The sequence below is a fragment of the Ogataea haglerorum genome, assembly GCF_019207285.1.
Source record: "Ogataea haglerorum isolate 81-453-3 chromosome Unknown 81-453-3_NODE_4_length_651989_cov_98.092404, whole genome shotgun sequence".
NCBI lineage: Eukaryota > Fungi > Ascomycota > Pichiomycetes > Pichiales > Pichiaceae > Ogataea > Ogataea haglerorum.
Window position 1 is genome coordinate 562,042 of NW_025065154.1, and position 22,137 is coordinate 584,178.

Genomic DNA, 22,137 nt, shown 5'->3' on the forward strand with positions numbered 1-22,137 from the left:
AAATAAATATCTGGCTAAAAAATCTCCGTTGCACAGTTTTTTTATATTTTATTTCGATTATTTTCCGCGTGATGCCTCCGCAGAGCTCTTCCTCGCGCAGAATCAAGAACATCTCCATCTCCAAGCCTATCATCTACGGCAATATGGCCCAGAAAATATCCGAGACCAACCCGCTTCCCGAAGGCGCGCCCGCAGATCACACGCACACATGGAAGGTGTTTGTTGCTGACCCGCTAGGCAACGACCTGTCGAGCTATATTCGCAAAGTTGTGTTTAAACTGCACGACACCTACAACAACCCGACTCGATCCATCGAGGAGCCGCCATTCGAGGTGTCTGAGACCGGCTGGGGAGAGTTTGAGATTGTAATCAAGATATACTTCAACAACGACTGCGGCGAGAAAAATATCACATTCTACCACCATTTGAAACTCCATCCGTACGGGCCGAACGTGGAGGAAAGCCAGAAAACCGGCAGAGTGGAGAGCATACTGTTCGACGAGATAGTTTTCAATGAGCCTACAGAGAGAATGTTCAGGCTGCTGACCGCGAAGCCCGGCTCGCTGCTGCCCTACAAAAGCGAGAACTCCAAGTTCACCAAGGAGGCAGAGCGGCAGGAGATCGACCGGATCGAAAAGGCCCTTGAAGAAGTCAGAAAACAGATTGACCAAAAAAGCATCGAGTTCAAGGAGTTGGAGCAGGAAAGACAGCGACTTGTCGCATGAGCGCGTGTATACGATAATCCAGTGTCTTTTATTAGGGCGTCGAAAAGCTAGTGTACATTAATATACTCCAGAGTCTCCTCAATCACCTGTTGTAGGCTCTGGCCCGAGCCGAAATATTTGTTGTGGTCGTAATTCACAAGGATCTTCACCAGCTCCAGTCCGTCTCGGTTGAAAACCATCACTGATGCTAGCGGATACGTTCCGCCGCCCAACGGATCGGTCACCCCAAGGTGTTTTGCCAACTCTCCACGCGAATCAACTAGTATTGGGAAATTATAGCTATTGGACCCGTCGTAGCTGCTGGTTACCCCAAGAACATATCCGTGGAAACGCGCAGAGTCCATCAACTGGAGCAGCTGGGAATCGCAATCTGCAGCGCCAAAGAAGAAAAGCACCATCGGAAGCGAGAAGTTGGCCCTATGCTGATCGAACACGATTTTAGTGTCTGATTCTGGTCCCAGAAAATGCATGTCGTCGTTATCAGTGGCCACGTCGAGCAGATCGAAAACGTTCGACTTTGGCAAATGCGCTTGTTTGATCACCACCTCGGGCACTCCTCGGCGGCAGCTCTTGACAAATTCTGAGCTAGGGGAAGTGGACGATAGTGGCCGTATTTTCTTCGAAACAGAGCCATTGTCTGCATCGTCGTATGAGCGCTTGGGGCGCCAGACGGTGTCAATCATAGGGGAACCCTCATGGGCGGTAAACTGGAGCTGGGTGGAAGCCTGAGGAATCGTAGGCATAGAGCAAAGAGAAAATGCACTGCTAAGCGCAAGGATGGATGATTTATACTCAGCGGGTGACCCAAGGATGAGTTGCCGCCCAATGTCAAAGTTTTCCGGTAGCTGGATTCTCCACTTGTTTATATAGGGAAGCCGATGACCTTAGAATCGCACCATAAAGACCAAAGTCCGAGATCTATGGTCGAGTCATGAAAGCAATCACATGGCGCAACATCATGTGCCCTGCGCTCACGTGAAATTGCCTCAAACGGTGTATGCGTGCGGACAGGAGGTCGCGGACGAAAAAAAAAAGCTACGCCAGGGGGGAGCAAAAAGAAAAAAGCAACGCCGTGCTCGTCGTCCGAGGATGTGCGTGAAACTCGGCCGGGTAACTTTATTTTGCCTCGTCGGTCCGGCGAATCGTACTGCAGCGGGAATCCTCAAGTTTTGCCCGCGAGATTGTGCAGAAAGTGCATCACCAGAACGGGAAGTGTTGTTCCACGCACGACCTGGAGACCTTGTCTGCGCACGTAAAACCCAAGAATGTTGCATAGGACAAGATAGGTACACCGTATTTTTTATCTTCAAGTTTGGAGACGTTGAAGAAGAACAGGGTTGCTACTAATGTTGTCACCTTCCAGTAAGGAATCGCATCTGGTTCCGTCCAATCAGAACAGATTGTCGAACTTTACATTTGGAGAGAAAAAGCACTCGTTATCCAAGGTGGAGTCTTCCCATGATCCAGCGGAGCACACCACACAGCGCCGTGGCACGGGGGGCTCTTCAATTGGGAACGCGAACGTTATGAACTCGCCTCTCTCGCTGTCTGATGAAGACCAGTGCCACAGAGCCACCTCCAACCTCGATGGCGACCAGATCTCGCTGGAGAGCGTGCCTCCTCCGAGCACATCATCGTCGCCGTCGCAAGCACGCTCAAACACCTCGCGAGGCTCGCAGTCGAAGCGCAAGGACTCTCTGATCTTTGAGCGGTTTGTTCAAGACCAGCTAATCGACTCTCAGCCGATCTCATCTTCTCTGCCTCGGCAATACTCTACTGAAAACTTTGTTCCTGCCTCGCTCGATCTCACCGCGCAGATCTCGCACGACGAGCTCGATCAGGTCGATATGAGCTATCCAAGAAGATCGTCGACCGCCAACCTGCAGGCCGCATTCGCTTCGCCAGGGTACAGAAAAATGTCTCTCTCCTCCAGACCTAGCACGAAACGCAGCAGCTCCAATCTGACGGAACAGTTGATGTCCAACCAAAGTCCGCGTCCTGCGTTCAACCATTCTCTCACTACATCGAATATTCCTCAAGCACAACAAAATTCGCCTGTCACGTCGCCCATGCTCAAGCAAAATAAATCCACCCTTTCCTTTTGTTCGTACGCCGATATGATCACCCAGGAAGACCAGGAATCGAAAATTCCTATTAGACGTCCAAGTATTAGCGCCAGTCTTTCGAATCACCCAAGATTGTCCCGGACCAGCTCTGTTTCGTCCACCTCCTTCTCGCAAAGGTCTCCGGTGAGCGTGCAGGCTCCCCAAATCCACACCGCCTTTGGGCCTAGCGCCTCAGCCCAGGCATCGAGTTCCTCGCTTTCTCCATGTGGAGGCCCTATCTCGCCTCAAATCTACGCCAGAGGTCCCTTCAGCCAGAGAACCTCGAGCGTCCAGTCCGGGAAAAAGTTCTCTGTTGACTTGCAGAGCTCCGACTCCGATAACGAAACCGACCAGTCGTCCATCCCTTTCAGGTTCACTGGATTTCAAAAAAAGAAAATTCCTGTTAGATTATCAAATGCCAGTCAACACTCCTTCAAGACAGGCAGCCACAACATCGACGATGTTTTGGTTGACGACGACTCCGACAAAGATAGTATGCACAGTTATGTAAATGAAGGGTTGCGTACTTAACACGGACTTCTAGTTTTTATACGAAAAATATATCTGCTTGTTTATCACTCGCTCAGATAGTTCTTCCTATTACCGGTCCGCACAAACCGGCGCAGCATCCACTCAACGTCGGCGTCTTTGTCGTCCATCGTTCCGAGGCGAACTTCAAACAGCCTCATTTCAAACCTTGGGCCCACTTCGCTGAGCTCAACATCATCTTTAGTCCGCACATACAGATGCTGTCGCACGCTGATGAAGTCTTCATTGTTCACAAAGCTGATTACTCTCGGCGAATGTGGCTTCACTCCTGGCGGGAATAGGTGCTTCAACACCTGCACAACGCGGTTGCCGAGTTTGGAGGTGAAGTTATCAAATACAAGATGCGGATAAGCCTCTGATTGCGAGCCAACATTTAAAATATCGTGACGAAGAACAACGTTGTGAAGAGTGAAAGTGACGGAAGGCCCGTGAGGTAAGTGTGTAATTGTGAGCGTTGTAGGCACACCTCTGTGCTCGTGAATGACGATGACATCTGTGACTCCCGATTTTTTGCACGTCTCAATCAGATCACTAAGTATATAATTACCTCTGTTGAGTCTCATGGCATTAGGAAATAGCAGCTTCATCTCCTTTGTGAACTGTGAAAGCCTGGACGAGGGGCTTCTAGACGTTGTGATTATTATCTTCGGTTCCACAAGGCCCGAAAGTGCAGAGTACTCGTCATCGACGATCTCCTGGATCGATTCGTCATATAAATAGTCTTTCTGCAGTTTCTCGTCGTCGGCGATCTCCTTGGGCAGGTTCTTCCCCGTAGCCAGCGCATGGCTGAGCTGTCTGCGTTTCTCTATAAGAGTTTGCTCTTGCAGCTGCTGTGCTTTTCTATAGAGATACTCCCTTCTCTCTCTGGCCTGTCTTCTGAGCATGATTCTTTTTTTTTCGCAAAAAAATTTATTTATTTACGCCCTTCGGTACAGAAAAAATTCATTCTTTACACATCGCATCCATAGTAAAATACAAGACCGAGCACCGAACTGCAGCAACAGGCCAACTCGCAAAGGCCATGGGCGGGGTGGCTCAATTATTTGGGTCTCTCTCATTGTATCGCTCAGTTCTTCTTCCTGCCAAACAGGCCTCTCTTCTTCTTCTCCGGCTCCTTAGGAGGTGGTGCCGTGTACACACCCTGCTCCGTAGACGAGGTCTGAGGCCGCTGGTACGCGTTGCCGTCGTATGTCGGCTGGCCGTACTCGTCAAGCTGCTGCTGTCCCGAACTGTAGCCCTGCGCATACTGGTTGCCGGTGTAAAGCGGGAAGTCCTGTCTCACTCTCCACCCCAGAGTCGGGGTCTCGAGCTGCTGTTTATAGGTCGGATCACCTGTCACGGAATATTCGAACGATCGTATGGTGTCCATGGGCCGCTCGTCTCTGGACCTGGATGGATTCGATATGTCTGGATTCACAATGGTATTGCCGAAAACGTCGCGTAATCCGGCGTCGCCCAGCGACGACTGTCTTTGGTGCTCGTTGGCAGACTCTTCGAACGGTTGTGCCTCGTTCACCGCGTCCAGGATCGGATCATGCACGTTGGCCGACCGCATCTTAAGCCGCTTCTCGTCCTCGTGTGTAATCTTGACCTTCATCTTGTCGCCAGACGACTGCGAACTTCTTTTGAACAGACCCATCTTGTGTAAAGTTTACAAATTTAGCACAGAAATTTTGTCACTCGGTTTTTTTCTAGACTTCAGTGCCGAACGAGGCTTAAAACAGAAACAGTAATAACCTCAGTTACCAACGGTTAGCTGTAAACAAATAATATGCCTATCCATTTGCAATTTTGGCACGTTCTCCGCGCATCAATTTGACGCCTGAAGGGGCCGGCTGCTATTTTAACCCAGCCTCCCGGCTTCCCGTGGCGTCGATCGGCGCGTCTATCACATCATCCTGTCTTGGCCCCCACAATAATTTATTGTCTTTTACTACGCCTTATCAATAATCAAAATCCACTTTGTTTGGAATACAGGAAATCGCCGAAACTAGGTCTTTGCCATCAAGCCGGCTCCGCTCAGGCAGACAAGTGCACGACGCGCTTGGTCGAAATCCAATGCCTCGAAACACAGCTAAACACTCCTCGTTGCCCCAAAATAATTTGCCTCTCTCATCTCTCGAATCGTCTTTTTTCGACTCTCTTGATGAACTAGCAAACTGGCAAAAGCGGATCAGTGAGAGATTGTTTGAACTCGACGAGCTTAAAAAACCTACTGAGAAACTCGAGCGTTATGCGAGAGCAAGACAGCAAAGCGCGTCAGAAGACGTGAAGCTTCTAGTTTGTCACGATCTAAAAGGTGGCTACCAGATCAACGAAGATGAGGATCCCCTGGGATACTTTCCCCATCCAGACGGCCAGCATTACTTTCTCCAGTACCCGCAATTGGTCGACAAATTTGTGTATTTCTCTCATCATCGCGTCAGTGTCCCGCCGGTGGCCTGGATCAATGTGTGCCACCGGAACGGGATCAAATGCTTAGGCACTGTCATCTTTGAAGGAAACTCGTACCGCGATTTTGAAGAGGCTGATAAACTGCTCACAAAGCAAGACGGAGAGTATGTTTTTGTCAAATGTCTAGTTGCGCTGGTGGAATATTTCCAATTTGACGGCTATCTTTTCAACATTGAGACGAGGTTCAGCAATACGCGAATAGCCAGTCTTTTAGAGCCTTTTTTGGAACAGCTAAGAGCAGATCTTCATGTGAGTAATCCTTCAACGGAGCTTATATGGTACGACTCCTACATCTACCCAGAAAATAGAGTTCTGTACAAAAATGGTGTCACCGAAGCCAACCACAATTTTTTCTCTTGCTGCGATTCCTTCTTCACAAACTACTGGTGGAACGTGAAGCATCTACAGGATAATATCAAAAATGTTGGTGTTTTAGGATCCCGACTGAAAGTCTATGCAGGCTACGACGTATGGGGAAGAGGCACAGTGATAGGAAAAGGGGGTTACGATTCGGCCCTGGCATGCCAGATGATCAAGAAGTACCGCTCCAATGTCGCTCTATTTGCTCCTGCTTGGACTTATGAATACTTGGATCGAAAAGACTTTACTCAAAACGATACACGGTTTTGGACAGGCCTTTTTGACGGAGAGTCTTCCGTGGCTACCACTTTCAAGCCTTACTGCTCGCCGCTTTATAAAATCAACGATTCCAATTTCGTTTTTTACACCAATTTTGGATCTGGAGAGGGCTGTGGGTTTTACGAACGCGGAGAAAAGGTGTATCACGATAATTGGGTCAATGGTTCATTGCAAATGGAGATTCCTATCGCCATTCACAAGAGGCATAAAAATGGGATGCAATGGAGACTCTCAAAAGAGGACTCGTTTTATGGAGGTTCCTGTGTGGAGATCAAATACAATGAAGTCGTTGACGATAACGGGTACCAAGTTTTTAACCACCAGACGATTAATTCGTTCGCACTATTTTCATTTGTCCAGGATTGTTCTTTCCCAACGATAAATGTGAAACTGACCTACAAGCTGAACCACAGGACGAAATCTTTTTTTAAGTTGAAAATAGGCTACTATGTCGAACGGCGTTATAGAACTGTTCAGAAGGTGAGAAGCGGATGTCTGGTGGTTCCCTTGCTTTCAACGAACGATCAGTGGCTCACCGCAGAAGAACCGTTCCATGTAAGTTTGCAGAATTCACACGAATTTATAGTCCTGGATTCGGCTACACTATCCTACGAAGAAACGGAAGATCCATTTATGCGCGCGCACGTGGTCGAAGATCAATCGACCTCAAGTGTTATTGACAACGAGGAATACGAGAAGCTCATGAATAGCGAGATATATTTTGATGACGAAGATGAGGACTGGATTCTCGTCCCTTCTGACATCTCAATGGAATCAACCGATAACGGAGGAAGGCCAAATTATCCTTGGAAAGTGATCAGCGATCAAATAGGCAACAAGCACCCTAAATTGCATGCTTCCACATCACCTGTGCTAAAGCTAGGAGAACTAGCTATCATAAATGCCAATGACTACCCATCAGATACCTTCTTCAAGGTAATGCCGATAAACTCCATTGATGTGAGGCGCTGGGACGGTAAGGTCTTGCTAATATGGAAAATCAATACTGACTCAGTTCTTTACCATCTAATATTTGTTGATGATGCGTTTCAAGGCATATCGTTAGTTCCCAAATTTGTCTTTGAGGACAGAGCAGTTGACGAAAAGAATTCCAAGACGCAATCTGGAAGCACTTTGAAAGTGAGGATTGATACCGTCAGCAGACTTGGTGTACTTGTCAAAGGTACCGATATGCACATTTGACGTGCGGCTACAACATGTTAAAAATTATTGGCAACCCGCATTCACTGTTTTTTTTTAATCTAGCGGTTGCAGCTGGAATCATGAAGCTATCAAACTCAGGCAAGATTTTCCAATCCATTGGATTGACGAAATCTGACTCAGATATTCCTCTGCGTGCATGTGTTTCATCCGATGGCATCAGCATGGGACAACCGCCCAAAAACAGAACGGGGCCACCTTATCAGATTTCCAGGTCGTTGGGCTCTGAAGGTAATATATTTGAGTCAAAGCGAAAAAATGGCTCGGCACACAGCGTCTTGTCGTACGAAAGTCTCCAAATGAGTTTACGACCTCCTTCTAGCAGACCGAAGTCAGGAATGATGAAAACCAGCTATGTCATGATCAACGGGTTCCCGTTCCCTCTGGAAATAGTGTTTCCCAAGAAGATTGCAGATAGAGGACATGAGGCGGTGGAGGCGCCTAGCAGACCTGCTACACAACCGCTTCCCTCAGCACGAGATTCGCCGCGCTCACCATCAAAATGCGTCCCGCATTCATTGTTAGCTATTCCAGAGCTTCCAGTTCCCGATGAGATACTTACGAAACCCTCTGCTGACTTATCTCCGCAGTTGCTATTCAACTCGCCTATATGGAGTGAATTTGAGAGTGACGTTTCTGAAACCAAGAAGGAAACTAACACTTCGCAAAGTGGTATTTTAGGAAATTCTGATGCTGGCAAACCTACAGCTGGAGCGTGGTTAACTGAAAAGCCGAAGAAACAAAGAAAGAAGTCAAAGCTGAAATCTAATCCGCCATCCAACGAGTCTAAAACGTTGCCTCCCCGAAAACCTCTGTTCTTCACAGCCACGTACGAAGATGCACTAGAATTGATGAACCGGCCCATATTTTCGTCTGATGAAAAGGAGAACAGAGGTGTACCGATTGTGATGAAGAAAACGAGGAATAGTTCCTATGCAGGGTCTGAAGTTAACAACAATCATTATACAGAGGAGGACTCGCGTGGTTACATGTCTCCTTCGCATATTATGCTCTCGAGTCTCCGGATCATCAGCGAGGATTTCTTTTATGCATAGAAAGTACACTCAGCGTAACGGCGAGCGTACAGCCGCACTATCGTAGGACGCTTCGCTGATAGTGGTCAATGGAGAGTCGCTTTTGGGTCCAAAACCATGCAGCTGGATTGGTGTCGAGAGGCCTACCATCTCAGTGCTTTCATCCAGCTCATCAGCGTACTCTTCACTGGCACTCACATCCACTGGATGTTGCGGTAGCGGTTTATCGTGATTGTGGTATTCCAAGCTATTGGAACGTGAGACGGGTTTGAAAAGCGTGATTGTCCTGTTACCCGTTTCGATGCGGTCGTTTGAAGGACTAGGGGCGCCGGCATAGAAGAATTTTGAGTTTGACTTTAGCAGTTGCCTACGTCGTTGTTTAGCTGATGAAGTGTGTTGTGGTAACGAAAGCTCGGTCTCGAAATCGAAATCTTCCGGTATCTCGTTTATCTCGTCCAGCAACGATTCCAGCATCTCTGCTTTCGGCAACTCGTCGTCAGAGTACGACGAATATCTCTGCTTTAGGAACTCCAGCTCGTCGCCGTCGCCGGACTTGAGCTGGTGGTATTTGATGCTGCTGGAGCGAAACCTGGTCACCAGGTCCTTGATGTCAGAGGACGACGGGTCTGTGGCGACCAGCGGAGGACTCAGATCGCTTATGGTGGCTTCCCGGTCTGAATGGAAAGAGTATTGTCCGTTTAGGGTCAATAACTGTTCAGGTGTGTCCTTTTTGGGGCTGTCAAAGTTCTCATAGTTGTCTGCCTCCTCATCGCTCGAAAATAGTTTTCTGTTGAACAAGTCCTCCGAATCGTCCATGTCCCCGCCATCGTAGAAATTCATGTCTTCTTGTAAATCGTTAAGCGACTCTGTGTCATTGATAAACTCTTTGAAGTGGTCCTGATTCTTTTTGAGTTGCGCTTTCATCTCCTCGTACTTCACCTGGTCGTACGATTTGTAGTATTTCAGCGATGCGTTTCTGCCGGTGCCTTCAAACGAGAAATGCGACGAGCTCGAGCTCGAGCTGGGATCGGATTGTGACTCCTCCCGTCGTTTCAGTACGACGATAGAAAAATCGTCCGTCGATTCTGCATCCACGTTTGGGGACTCTTCGCCTTCTTTTGACGTCTCTGGCGTTACCTGCGCACCAAGGTCTGGTTTGTCGAAGGCATAGACCAACGACCTGGGACTGGCGTCGGCGCTCCAGTCGTGTGTCTTTTTGCCGAAAATGGTCGGATTCTTCAGCTCTCTGTCGAGTCCCAAGCCCGGTGCGCTTGCGACACCCGAATTGGCGGGTGTGGGTTTCGTTCTCCCAGAGCCTGTGCCCCCCTGCCCAGTGCTTGAAATCTTGTGCTTGAGAAAGCTCTTGATGGGGTTCGTGAGCTTCCATCCGGCTGAAACTGTCGAGGAAGGCTCTGTGCTCTCGCGTGATCTCGGTCGGGACGCCGTCGTGCTCTCTTTATGAGATTTGATTAGGGAGCGCATGCTAGTACATTCGGTTATCATATTTTTTTTGATTATTCTTTCTATTTTAGTAATTGGGACTGGATTTTTTTATGGTAGCTTGTTACTAACTATATTATAGATTTCCCTTCGCTCAAGGTATGCATCATTACTGCTTGGTGGCAACGCCATTCGCACGCTCTGGTCTGTTTTGTTTTTTCTCCAGCGGATACTGGAAACCTCCCAAGCTCAGACGTTCGTTTCTCTCAACAATCTGATTCACCTTCTCGCTCAGGTTGAGCGCCAACTCCTGTAATTTCGAAGCCTTGAGCTTGTTGCCCTCAACAAACTCCAGGATGTTGGCTGGCTGGTTGTACAGAGCGGTGATCTCCTCGTTGGCGATCATCTTGAGGACGGTGGACTTGACGATTCTCTCCTCGATCTGGAAAATGGCAGCCAGCGTCGAAATAGAGAGCTTGGAGTAAAAGGTTTCGTTGGTGAACAGGTAGGTTCTCAGGGCCTCAATCTGGAGTTTCTCCAGGAGCATGGCCTTGATTTTGTCGCTGTTGTTGAAAAGATCCCAGATCTTGATGGAGTTGATCAGCTCACTCGCTTTTTTCCAGTCGGACTTGAGCAGAGCCTTGGCTGCCAGCATAATGTAATCTCTCGTGTACTCTGGAGGGCCGTCGAAAACCTGTCTCTCGTGGTACTCAAGCACTCTCTTGAACGATTTGGACACGGCAACTCTTCTCTTGGCAAAGTCGGGGTTCTGCACCATCAGCGGCACCTCGATCAGCATGGAAGCCGTGTAGAACGAGCATTCCAGAAGTTCTAAGTTGACGTGCATGTGGAAAGGAAGCAGTCTCTGCTTGTCCACCTGAGACTGCTGGACTTGGAATCTCTGGACTCCCTGGCCAAGCAGCTCCTTCTGTCTTGGGGACGTGGCAATCTCGTATAGCGACTGCTGGGCTTCGTGGATAAGGCCACACCTGAACGCACTCAGACCCAGCTGGACCAGTGATCTGTTGAAAAGCACTTGCAATTGGGGGTCAGCGGTGTGGATGGTGGCCTGCAAGTGCGACAGCAGCAGCATGTCGCGGGCCTTGAAATACTGGTCGTTGAACGCATAATAGTAGATGTGGTAGAGCACGGCCTTCTTTCTAAACACGGAGTTTGGCTGTTCGTACAACACCAAGCACAGTGCGTCGATCAGGCCGTTTGTGTACTCCACTCCCTGCGGTCCGGATTCTTTCAGTTTTGGATAAATGCTGGAGTCCAGCGACTCGTCCAATTTTTTCCACACAGTATTTTCGCCGAAAATAATGAGCTTCGAAGGCTTGAAGTAGATGTAGTCCACTCTTTTCAAAATGACTCTGGCAAGCTGGTCGCCCTTCGGAGTCTGCAGCTCTTTCTTGGAGATGATAGACTCGTAGTAGACCTGGGCTCTCACCAAGAGAGTGTAGACTGACGACTCGTCTCTGAGTCTCGAAACGTACTCCGTGGAGTGGGGATCGATGGCCAGAAGATGGGAAGTCAGCTCGTCAGCAAGTCTTTCGACCAACGAAGCGATGGAGCCAATCATCTGCTTGACACCGTTGGCGTCGGGTTGCGGCTCGGTCTCGATATCGTCGGTCGGAGCGGCAGTCTCGCTGACAACGTAGTCGCGGTTTTTTTCCAGCACGTCCAGCAAAGCGTTGATGTCTCTAAGAGCATATCTCCATTGTTCCAAAGGCATGAAGGCGGCTTTGGCATACAGGTCAAACCTGATGGGAACGAGAAGCAGATAAATGGAGATGAGGTGGAATGGCGCCTTGGCCAGCTGCGTGAGCTCTTCCAGTTGGCTAATCTGCTCTGCAAGGTCAAGGTTTTTCTTTCCTCTCGTCTCTATGATAGAACGCAAAATCGTGAATATGCCAGCGGCCTCTGAGCCAGAAGTCTGCGTAGTTTGGGTTTCCTTTAGAGTGTCGGTTTCGACTAGAGCTCCGCTCTCGTACGCTTCTGGATTTTTTCTGTATAGCTCCAATTCTGACTGGTGGTCCTTGACGGCCTTCTTGACTCTTTGTTTCACCACGTTCATCGACTTCGACTCCAACGCGTTCAGCTTCTTTTTCACGTCCTTGTTCTGTGCGGAGGAAATGGTGTCTTCCAAGATGGCAAGCGATTTGATATACAAACGCGGCACAGGAATGTGGAACTGAGGACACTTCGAAACAGCCTTGTTCAGTTTGTCAAATTCAGTGGATATCTTCACCCAGTCTTCCACCATCGAGAAGTTCTCAATCTGGTCCACGAGATTGGCAATCTCTTCCAGGTACTTCTCCTTGGCGCTCTTCACCACTCTCTTCTCTTCTGCGTCGCTGTCTGAATCGCTGTCATCCACTCCGCTTTTGTAATCCTTCTTCAGAAAATACGACGGTCCTCTCACCTTGCCGGCGTGGTAGTCATCGTCAGAATCGTCAGAGCTGGAAGCCCATTCCTCGTCGTCCTCCTCCTCCTCTTCGGATTCTTCCTGCTCAGAACGTTCGCCGGCTTCGGATTCGGACGACGAAAGAAGCTCTTCCGACGACGAGAGCAATTCCTCGTCAGAAGAGTCCTCCGAATCGTACGCGGTCGCAAAAAATCTCGACATGGTGGTATTTAGTAGAATAGATCTGCTATACCTGTTGCTGATTTTTATGAAAAATTTTATTGGGAATGCACGACCAGACCCAGGCAGCTGAATTTGTGGAGCTGGTGTCGCTGCAAACTTGGAGTCGCCAACATGCTCCTCCTGGCCGGAGACAAGTACGCAACTCCTCATTCCGGTCCCGCCAAAGCTCCAACACCTGTCACCGGTGTCTCGTGCCTCCTTTCCACCCTTGCACCTGCTCCATACTCTGGCACCCCTTTTGCTTACGTCAGCGGATCTTCGTCCTGGACTCGTTGGAAAAAACTAAAAGAACAACAAGACAAGCAAAGCACGCATCACTCATCCATTAAATAAAGCTCCTTGGAGTATCATCCTCAATTGCACCAATTCTTGCTTAGCTCCAAGCAACCGTTTATTCAAGATGAAGATGCTCACAAAGGTAAGTCGCTCGACCTGTTGACGTGTACTGTATGCTAACTCTCTTTAGTTTGAATCCAAGTCTTCAAGGGCTAAAGGCGTGGCTTTCCACCCCAAGCGGCCTTGGATTTTGGTCTCTTTGCATTCGTCGACCATCCAACTGTGGGATTACCGGATGGGTACCCTTATTGATAGATTCGAAGAGCATGACGGCCCAGTGAGAGCTGTCGATTTCCACCCTACACAACCGATCTTTGTTTCTGGCGGTGATGACTACACTGTCAAGGTCTGGTCGCTGCAGACTAGGAAATGCATGTTCACTTTGAATGGCCATCTGGATTATGTTCGAACTGTGTTTTTCCACCACGATCTACCGTGGATCATTTCGTGTTCCGACGATCAGACCATCAGAATCTGGAACTGGCAGAATCGTCAGGAGATTGCCTGTCTGACTGGCCACAACCACTACGTGATGTCCGCACAGTTCCACCCGTCCCAGGATCTGATCGTGTCGGCTTCTTTGGACCAAACCGTCCGAGTCTGGGACATCTCCGGACTGAGGAAGAAACACTCGGCTCCACAAGGTGGAATGCGCTCTTTCGAAGAACAATACGCTAGAAACCAGGTGCCCCAGCAGGACATCTTCGGTAATACAGATGCCGTCGTCAAGTACGTGCTGGAAGGCCATGACAAGGGTGTCAACTGGGCTTCGTTCCACCCAACGCTTCCGCTAATTGTTTCTGGAGGTGATGACAGAGTCGTCAAGCTTTGGCGAATGAGTGAGACCAGAGCCTGGGAAGTTGACAGCTGCAGAGGACACACCAATAACGTTCCCTGCGTTCTCTTTCATCCGACTGAAGATCTCATTATATCGGTTGGCGAGGACAGAACAATCAGAACTTGGGACTTGAACAAAAGAACACCTGTGAAACAATTCAAGCGGGAAAATGATCGGTTCTGGCTTGTTGCTGCTCACCCCACGATGAACCTGTTTGCCACCTGTCATGATTCAGGTGTCATGGTTTTCAAGCTTGACAGAGAAAGACCAGCAAGCACTTTGTTCCAAAACACTCTGTTCTTTGTCAATAATGAAAGCCAGGTTCAACAGTATCAATTTGACAAGCAACAAGTGTCTTTGCCAATGCTGTCCTTGAACAAGATCAGCAAATCTTGGACCAAAATTAGAAATATCTCCTACAACCCTGCCGAGCGTTCTTTGTTGGTTCAAGCTGGAGAAAACGAGAATGGGGTGTATTCTTACATGGATTTGCCAAAGGAGATTGTTGGTGCGCTGGAGCCAAGCCCAAGAGGGGAGGGTGCAGCTACAGCAGCTTGCTTCATTGCCAGAAATAGATTTGTCACCTTCTCGAAAGTTACACATAAATTGGAAGTCAGAGACCTCAGAAACACGGTCACCAAAGTTATCGATCTTGACTCGGCTGTGAAGGATATCTTGTATGCCGGTCCAGGTACGATTCTTTTGATGAAACCTAACGAGGTTATCCATTACGACGTCCAGCAAAAGAAGGAGCTTGCCAAGATCCAGATCAGCAATGCCAAGTATGCTGTTTGGTCCGCAGACACTCAGCACGTTGCTCTTCTGTCCAAACACACCATCATCATTGCCAACAAGAAGCTGGAAACTTTGATGTCGATGCATGAGACTATCAGAGTCAAGAGTGCCGCGTGGGACGACTCTGGCGTTTTGATCTACTCCACGCTAAATCATATCAAGTACGCCTTGTTGAATGGTGACAACGGAACTATCAAAACTCTGGAGACTACTCTTTATGTGATTAAGGTTGCTGGTAGGCAGTGTTTCTGTTTGAACAGAAAGGGAGAGGTTGAAGTTGTGACCATTGATCCTACTGAGTATAGATTCAAGAAGGCATTGGTCAACAAAAACTTCAATGAGGTGCTTAGAATTATCAAGACATCCAACCTTGTGGGTCAGAACATTATCGGCTATTTGCAAGCCAAGGGATATCCGGAAATCGCATTGCAGTTTGTTGAAGACTCTGAGACCAGATTTGAGCTTGCAATTGAATGTGACAACCTGGACATCGCTTTGGAAGAGGCCAAGAAACTGGACAACCCAGTCATTTGGGAGAAACTTGGCAAGGAAGCCCTTTTACAAGGCAACGTTCCGATTGTCGAACTTGTCTACCAGCAGCTCAAGAAACTCGAAAAGCTATCGTTCTTGTACCTCATCACTGGTCAGACTGAGAAGCTTTCGAAGATGGAACAAATTGCCGAGGCAAGAGGAGACTATTCGTCGTTGTTCCAGAACACTCTTTATCTGAACTCGGTCGAAAAAAGAATTAACACTTTCATCGAAACTGGTCTTTTCCCACTTGCATATGCGACGGCCAAGACGAATGGTCTTGACGATATTGCAGAATCGATTTTGGCAGAGGCGGGATTGACGGAGGCAGATATCCAAATGCCTTCGTTTGGAGAGCCTAACAGTGTTCCTGAGGTGAAGTCCGTAATCACTGAGCCATGGCCTCTGGAGAAAGCTTCTTTGTCCTACTTCGAACAAGCTCTTCTGGGCAACTTTGAAGGTTTATCCGTCGAAGACCAGCCACAAACACAGGCTGGTACCACTGATAGATTTGCTTCCTCTGTGGATGACGAGAATCTGTTCGAGGATGCAGAGCCAGTTGTCGATGACGAAGGATGGGATCTTGGCGATGAAGAGCTTGAAGTCGAAGTTGATGAAGAGGCCGTTGATGAAGATGTTGAAGATGTCGGAGCACTGTCAGGCGAGCTTGGAAACTGGGTTAGAAACTCTAGATGTGCTGCGGGCTATATTGCTGCGGGAGCATTCGAACCTGCTGCCCAAATGTTGAATAAGCAGCTCGGAATAGCCAATTTCGAGCCTCTGAGAAAAAGATTCCTTGAGATTTACCAAGCTAACAAGGTGTTCATTCCGGCTATCGATGGTCTCCCATCTTTGAAGTCTTATGTGAGAGCAGACCCCGAGGAAGAGGATGACTCTAAGGCACTTCCATACATCCCTGGATTCGACAAGCTTGAGGCTGGATTGCACGAAGGATTCAAGTTGTTCAAAGCCAACAAATTGGAAGAGGCCATCGTGGTATTCAGGGAGTTGATCTACATTGTTGCTACATCTGTGGTGTACAATGCGGACGATGAGGAGAAGTGCAAAGAGGTGCTCGCCGTTTGCAAGGAGTACATTCTTGGCCTTTCCATTGAGCTTGCCAGAAGATCATTACATCAGGACGATGTCAAGCGCAATTTGGAGCTGGCAGCCTACTTTACGAAAGCCAAATTGCAGCCTTCTCATAGGGTCAATGCTCTTCAGGTTGCCATGACCCAGTCTTTCAAATATAAAAACTACGCCTTGGCTTCCTACTTTGCCGGCGAGTTCCTCTCGATCGTCTCCTCCGGACCAAGAGCAGAGCATGCCAACAAGATCAAGGCCAAGTCGGATTCGATTTCCACCGATGCTGTGGAGATCGACTTCGATCCGTACGCAGACTTTGACGTTTGTGCCGGCACGTTTACCCCAATATACAAGGGCTCCCCTTCGGTGACGGAAGCTCTTACAGGTGCCAAGTACCATTTGAGCGAGAAGGGTAAGATTTGCTCGATCACCAAGGTCACCGTAGTTGGCGCTCCTGCTTCTGGCCTACGTATCTTGGCTTGATGTACTAATTTCGTAAAAATGGATTTCGTCATATCGTTACATGTTGTCGTACTTGCGTTTTCTCGTCTGTAAAGAGTACCAGCGCTCGAACTCTGCTACAAAATCTGCCGGCTTGCCGATTACGCTTGTTGGCAGAGAGCTCTTCACCCTGTTTATAATACGCTTATGGTATTTGTCTGCCGCGTCAATATTCTCGATATCCTGGAGCTGGCTCTTGTAGAATGGAATGAGGTTTGCGAGACAGTCCAGCTCGAACTCTGTCAAGTTGTTGTTCTTCATCACAAACCAGCCGATAAGCCAGATCACTTTGATGAAGTTCGGAAACTTGAATTTTTCAGGCACCTTAGTGTCGATCTCAATTTTGTACACCTCCAGATGATTTTTCAGGCTCAGCATGTTGAGAAAGTTACCACCCACGATTACAGAGTCGCATGGCGTGTAGACTGAATGGATCCAGCCAGAGGGGAGAATAAGCAGGTCGCCAGCGTCAATGTCGATTTTCACCCCGTTGTTCATATAGGCCGGATCTATGGGCTCTTTCCCTGGTTTCGTTGGAGGGACGAGATCGCCAAACCAGTGAGAGTTCTGGTCGTCCGACAAACACCATTTTTGGTACGCTGCAAGGTTCCTCTTCGTTGGAGGGAACATCAGGAACTGTTTGCGGCCTTGCAATATAGTGTAGTACACAGACGTCCCTCCAAAATCCACATGGAAGTCGGTAAACGAGTCTTTGACAGACATGAGGATATATTTACTGACTTTGGGCTTTTCGATCTCGTGCGCATCCAGCTCTGATTTGCAAGTCGAAAAGATCTTATTCACCACATCGATGTCCAGCACTGATTTGGGCAATTCTATTTTCTCGTTCAATTTGGTTTGCGACACTTCTAAGCTGATCACGTTGCGTATCCGATCTCTATCCTGAGCCTTGAGATTGAAGTAGTCTCTCCACTTTCCGAGCGTCCAATTGGGCGTATTATTTTGCGTAAGCACATCCATGACCGGCAACTCCTTGTCCAGTCCCACCTCCTCCGCTATTTGGTCGACAGTCAACTGAGGAAACTTGAACGTCAGATCGTAGCAGTTCTTGTAGTTTGAGAGAGCAGGATTGCATGCTGGAACAAGAATGGGCCGCTTCAGCTGCGTCTCGAAGATTATCTGCGTGAGTTTGCGGTCTGTCACTATTCCGCGTTGGTCGCCGTCCACCTCGGGACGAACAACGTATATCAGCTTTTCCAGGGGTCTATCGTTTTCGAACATGTTGAAGTTGTCGATATGCGGATGTTTGTCAATTTCGCGAACCTGCTGACCCTCGTTCAGCGCAATGTAGTCAATTTTCTTCCGCGACCGACTTGATTTGCGCTTGAGCACCGACGGGCCGTGTTTAGGGGCACAGTCCGGACAGTGGTACTCGCCTATCGTTTCGATGTCGTGAGCAGACAATTTGACACAGGACGGATGGAACCATCTTTGGCAGAGCTCGCAGCCGATCCAGCCATAGACGAGATCAACGGCGGGGCCTGCATCGTCTGGCGACTGACAGACAGGACAATCCTCGGTCTTTGTTTGCACTGTCATATAAAGAAGCCGGGTAAAACAAAAAATCGAAAAATCGATCGACTAAAAGTACCTTCAATAAAATACCAAAACTCTAGTCTGGCTCATGCTTATGCTCCGCAGAACTTTCGTCTCGTCCGCTAGAGCGTGCGAGGAGTACACGCTCAAAAATGCCATGAAATCCATCAAAGACCAACAGACCGATCTCGAAAGCAGAAGACAGGCAGTGATCAACCCTTCGCTGATAAACGGCTTCGAAAACCAAAACACCTACGACCCATTCGATTTTTCGGTGGCCAAGCTCAGGTACGCAGCAAAACAGCAGAGAGACAGTAGGAGGAAGAGACTGGCGCAGTCCGCGTTCAATACAAAGGAGGTCAGCCCATTGGACTTCTACTGTTTCCCAAAAATTCTTTCCCACTACATGTCGGTCGCAGGAACCATCCACCATCGTTCGGTCACACAGCTGCAGCACAAGAAACAGCAACAGTTGACCAGAGCAATCAAAAGAGCCATACAGGCTGGATTTTTGAGTCCTATGTCGCGTGACGTCGCGTATAGCCCGAAGAGAGGTGATACACTATAAATAAGAACTCCATGTACATAAATCAAGGTATTTGTTTGGCATCAACCCCGACCCACTTCAGGTAAACAGTTGTTCCCTGGCCGTAGACGGACTTGAGCTCGATATCGCCGTTGAATAGTCTGTTATATGTGAGACTCAGCGGAAGGCCGTAGCCCATGCCGGCTATGATGTTGGCCTGGTTTGCGCCCGTGTTGTTGAGTGTCTTGTATGAATCCTCCTCGACAGCCTCGGACTCGAAAGTGGTAAACGAGTAGTCGAATAGCTTGTCCAGAACCTCAGGCTTTATTCCCAGACCATGGTCGCCGACCCGCATTTCTAACTTGTAGAATTGGGGGCCTGGCTTCTCGACGTTTGGCTTGTTCACGACAATAAGCACATCCACAGGCTTCTTCACTCCGTTTTCTATGTGAGCCCGCGCAGAGTTCTTGAATATCTCGTTCAACACATACTCTATGTGACTGGAGATATAGGGGAATTTGAGCGGCTCCAGACCGTCCGGCGACTCAAAATTCTCCACGATCTGTTCTGTGGTGGTATCGTCGCCGTTTATTATCACTGTTTTCAGGTTCATCTGGATTTTCTCGTCATATTTGAGTGCGACCATGTCGTTGACAAACGCAAACGAGCGGTGCAGAACCTCGAGGACGTTCATATTCGGCTCGATCATACCGATCTGGTCTAGCCTTTCCAGCTCTTCTCCTTTGTAGTTCAGCTGCTCGGTGAGTTGTATGTGATGGTTGGCCAGCAAACGCATCAAAATCCGCTCCTTCAGATGGTCGTTCAGAAAAGTCTTGTCATCGACAAGATTCAGTCCAGATATCTCCTCAAATCCCTCGCTCAAAATCGAGAGGTTGTCGGTGTGAATGTCGATGGTTTTTTTCAGCATTTGGAGGAACAGATCGTTCTGTTCGAGATTTTGGATCTTGAAAGTGAACTCTTCGGTTAGCTCGCTCGCAGGGTCGCACTTGGCCACAAATTCTAGTATCACCTTCAGCGTATCCAAGTACGCAGTGTAGATGTCTGCGATTTTAGCGTTCAAAACTACAATGTAGGGCAGTTTCATGAACTGTATGAGTCGCCGGGTCACCAAGACAACCATATCGTTCAACGTCTCATTGGCGTTCTCCACTAGCATCAGCGACTTGTCTCTGTGAGAGGCTGCAGAGTTGAATTTAAGGAGGTCGTTAAGTGCCACAGTTGGCACTGGCCGTGCTGCCTGTTTCTGAATGAACCTCTCCAGTCCCGTGCGCAACACATGCTGCTCCTGCAAGATTCTATTGGGTGGCATGTTCGTTGGATACCCTGACTGATATCGCACAGACAGTGGCCTTTTCCATATGAGTGAGCGCCGAAGACTTCGCCAAGCAAGGGACATTTTGCTCAATATTTCAATACTGCCCGCAAGACTAATATTATCGAATAAATAAATATTTTTGACGATTTTAACTACACTCTATCTATTTATTGGCCACCTTGGTCCGACTCAGCATCAGCTCGGAGCCGTTCCGCTGGTTGTACCGGCGTGGAGGCGGGGGAGGAGGCCGTTTACGATGAAGACCCTTGGAATCCTGCGACGAGACAGACGAATTGCTCCTGCTTCGGTCGATGGGTGCAGTTGGTGAGTCTGGCGAGTCGATCTCGCTCACCACAGATGACTGCGACGAGTTTTCCCGCGAATGTGTGTATGGCGCGGCGTTTCGTGTGATCAAGGGAGGGCCGCCCTTGTCGTCAAAAAAATTCAGCACCAGGCACCGCTCGGCCAGCCGTTTGGTAGTCTCAGAGGTCTGCTCTGCCCCAACAAGATATCTGAGGACCTCAGAAATGCTTTCTTTTTTGTAGCCTTCTTCCTTGATGTTTGAAAATAGTATCATCGGATAGAGCACGCGTAAGTACGTGTTGATTAGCGCTTCTTCTTTCACAGTCGACAGATTGAACAGTTCTCGGATCATGATGTCTATGATAAGTTTGAGATCGTTGATATAAAATTTGCCGCACGTATGAGAGGTGGTGAACACCAGATACAGCACCTTGAGCATTAGTATTTGAAGGACGTGGTCCTGCTCTCTGTTGAAGTTCAAAATGAGAACCTCGTTGAAATTTTGGAATCGTTGACCGTCTTCCGTCATCTTAAAGAAAAACCGATTTTCTATCTGATGCGAGTTCTCTGCTGCCGACGAAAACTGAGAGACCATGAATTGCTCGTTGAACACTAGCAGCAGCTTGAATTTCATAAAGTTGAGGATGTTGTCCTCCTTAGGCACGACCTCCAAGCTGTCAAATAAATATTCAAGTAGCTGGGACTGGACGTGATCAAGCTCTGTGCTTTCAAATTCGTAGTTTTTGCAAAGCTCATAAAACAGCTCGAAGTACGGAGAGTAATTTGCAATATACGGGTCCTTGTCACCCGAGTTACGTGATATTCGTGAGTAGTTCGAGAGCACACCTGCCAGAGTCTCAAATCCATTGAAATCTTTTAGAATCTGCAAAAGAGTATCTTTATCCGACTGGTAGTTGACTATGAGGATCCACCCAATTATTCGTATCAGCTTCTCGTTCACCATTATGGAATTGTTGACCTGTTCCCTGGTGTCGTTGTCCAGCATGTCGAACTCGAGCGCCAAATTACTCTCATTGCAACCAACACTATACGTGAGCAATGAGAGCATTTTGCGAACGCAGAACTGCATGTTCGATCGATAGTATCTATGACAAGTGACATACTCGGATATGTCATTGTAAAACTGCTCTTCAGTGTCTGGTGTTGTGAGCTGGTCGCAATGTTCACAAACGAGAGTCAAGTAGTTCACCAGTAGAGTATTGACTTTTTCCTCTGTACAGCTATCTCTGAGCTCGTCAAATTGTCTCTCTGAATGAAACAGATCATTTGCGATGTCCCAGAATCTGTCTAGAGTGATAGATTCTTTTTGTAAAAGTTTGACGTTGGTCATGATGATGACCCGCCAAAGATAAAAAGGTGATTTTATTTAAAATTCTCGACTGTTTTTGGCAGCCCCTGAAATAATAATAATCTTTTATTGACTATGCATGGTCTTTCAGAGGTGGGTACTCTATTTAAAGTTTTAACCAAAAGGTGTATGAGAGCGAGCA

General features: G+C 48.2%; 14 protein-coding genes across 14 annotated transcripts; 6 read left to right on the top strand and 8 right to left on the bottom strand.

Annotated features, from left to right (window-relative positions):
- Nucleotides 1-71: 71 nt before the first annotated feature.
- On the top strand, nucleotides 72-725 carry KL911_001895 (uncharacterized protein; the record flags this gene model as incomplete). The annotated part of the gene is made up of 1 exon (XM_043196903.1): nucleotides 72-725. One exon carries the CDS (start codon nucleotides 72-74, stop codon nucleotides 723-725), a length of 654 nt encoding a protein of 217 aa, XP_043055656.1.
- A 47-nt stretch (nucleotides 726-772) lies between these two features.
- KL911_001896 (uncharacterized protein) lies at nucleotides 773-1,468 on the bottom strand (the record flags this gene model as incomplete). The annotated part of the gene is made up of 1 exon (XM_043196904.1): nucleotides 773-1,468. The coding sequence occupies one exon, from the start codon at nucleotides 1,466-1,468 to the stop codon at nucleotides 773-775; it is 696 nt and encodes a 231-aa protein (XP_043055657.1).
- A 603-nt stretch (nucleotides 1,469-2,071) lies between these two features.
- Nucleotides 2,072-3,361, top strand: KL911_001897 (uncharacterized protein; the record flags this gene model as incomplete). Its single annotated transcript, XM_043196905.1, has 1 exon — nucleotides 2,072-3,361. One exon carries the CDS (start codon nucleotides 2,072-2,074, stop codon nucleotides 3,359-3,361), a length of 1,290 nt encoding a protein of 429 aa, XP_043055658.1.
- A 44-nt stretch (nucleotides 3,362-3,405) lies between these two features.
- Nucleotides 3,406-4,263, bottom strand: KL911_001898 (uncharacterized protein; the record flags this gene model as incomplete). The annotated part of the gene is made up of 1 exon (XM_043196906.1): nucleotides 3,406-4,263. One exon carries the CDS (start codon nucleotides 4,261-4,263, stop codon nucleotides 3,406-3,408), a length of 858 nt encoding a protein of 285 aa, XP_043055659.1.
- Nucleotides 4,264-4,445: 182 nt separating this feature from the next.
- Nucleotides 4,446-5,018, bottom strand: KL911_001899 (uncharacterized protein; the record flags this gene model as incomplete). Its single annotated transcript, XM_043196907.1, has 1 exon — nucleotides 4,446-5,018. The coding sequence occupies one exon, from the start codon at nucleotides 5,016-5,018 to the stop codon at nucleotides 4,446-4,448; it is 573 nt and encodes a 190-aa protein (XP_043055660.1).
- A 419-nt stretch (nucleotides 5,019-5,437) lies between these two features.
- On the top strand, nucleotides 5,438-7,675 carry KL911_001900 (uncharacterized protein; the record flags this gene model as incomplete). The annotated part of the gene is made up of 1 exon (XM_043196910.1): nucleotides 5,438-7,675. The coding sequence occupies one exon, from the start codon at nucleotides 5,438-5,440 to the stop codon at nucleotides 7,673-7,675; it is 2,238 nt and encodes a 745-aa protein (XP_043055661.1).
- Nucleotides 7,676-7,755: 80 nt separating this feature from the next.
- KL911_001901 (uncharacterized protein) lies at nucleotides 7,756-8,748 on the top strand (the record flags this gene model as incomplete). The annotated part of the gene is made up of 1 exon (XM_043196911.1): nucleotides 7,756-8,748. The coding sequence occupies one exon, from the start codon at nucleotides 7,756-7,758 to the stop codon at nucleotides 8,746-8,748; it is 993 nt and encodes a 330-aa protein (XP_043055662.1).
- Nucleotides 8,749-8,757: 9 nt separating this feature from the next.
- Nucleotides 8,758-10,230, bottom strand: KL911_001902 (uncharacterized protein; the record flags this gene model as incomplete). The annotated part of the gene is made up of 1 exon (XM_043196912.1): nucleotides 8,758-10,230. The coding sequence occupies one exon, from the start codon at nucleotides 10,228-10,230 to the stop codon at nucleotides 8,758-8,760; it is 1,473 nt and encodes a 490-aa protein (XP_043055663.1).
- Nucleotides 10,231-10,336: 106 nt separating this feature from the next.
- On the bottom strand, nucleotides 10,337-12,967 carry KL911_001903 (uncharacterized protein; the record flags this gene model as incomplete). The annotated part of the gene is made up of 1 exon (XM_043196913.1): nucleotides 10,337-12,967. One exon carries the CDS (start codon nucleotides 12,965-12,967, stop codon nucleotides 10,337-10,339), a length of 2,631 nt encoding a protein of 876 aa, XP_043055664.1.
- A 421-nt stretch (nucleotides 12,968-13,388) lies between these two features.
- KL911_001904 (uncharacterized protein) lies at nucleotides 13,389-16,886 on the top strand (the record flags this gene model as incomplete). The annotated part of the gene is made up of 1 exon (XM_043196914.1): nucleotides 13,389-16,886. One exon carries the CDS (start codon nucleotides 13,389-13,391, stop codon nucleotides 16,884-16,886), a length of 3,498 nt encoding a protein of 1,165 aa, XP_043055665.1.
- Nucleotides 16,887-16,922: 36 nt separating this feature from the next.
- On the bottom strand, nucleotides 16,923-18,464 carry KL911_001905 (uncharacterized protein; the record flags this gene model as incomplete). Its single annotated transcript, XM_043196915.1, has 1 exon — nucleotides 16,923-18,464. One exon carries the CDS (start codon nucleotides 18,462-18,464, stop codon nucleotides 16,923-16,925), a length of 1,542 nt encoding a protein of 513 aa, XP_043055666.1.
- An 85-nt stretch (nucleotides 18,465-18,549) lies between these two features.
- Nucleotides 18,550-19,029, top strand: KL911_001906 (uncharacterized protein; the record flags this gene model as incomplete). Its single annotated transcript, XM_043196916.1, has 1 exon — nucleotides 18,550-19,029. The coding sequence occupies one exon, from the start codon at nucleotides 18,550-18,552 to the stop codon at nucleotides 19,027-19,029; it is 480 nt and encodes a 159-aa protein (XP_043055667.1).
- Nucleotides 19,030-19,051: 22 nt separating this feature from the next.
- On the bottom strand, nucleotides 19,052-20,404 carry KL911_001907 (uncharacterized protein; the record flags this gene model as incomplete). The annotated part of the gene is made up of 1 exon (XM_043196917.1): nucleotides 19,052-20,404. The coding sequence occupies one exon, from the start codon at nucleotides 20,402-20,404 to the stop codon at nucleotides 19,052-19,054; it is 1,353 nt and encodes a 450-aa protein (XP_043055668.1).
- Nucleotides 20,405-20,486: 82 nt separating this feature from the next.
- KL911_001908 (uncharacterized protein) lies at nucleotides 20,487-21,977 on the bottom strand (the record flags this gene model as incomplete). Its single annotated transcript, XM_043196918.1, has 1 exon — nucleotides 20,487-21,977. The coding sequence occupies one exon, from the start codon at nucleotides 21,975-21,977 to the stop codon at nucleotides 20,487-20,489; it is 1,491 nt and encodes a 496-aa protein (XP_043055669.1).
- Between the last annotated feature and the right edge of the window lie 160 nt (nucleotides 21,978-22,137).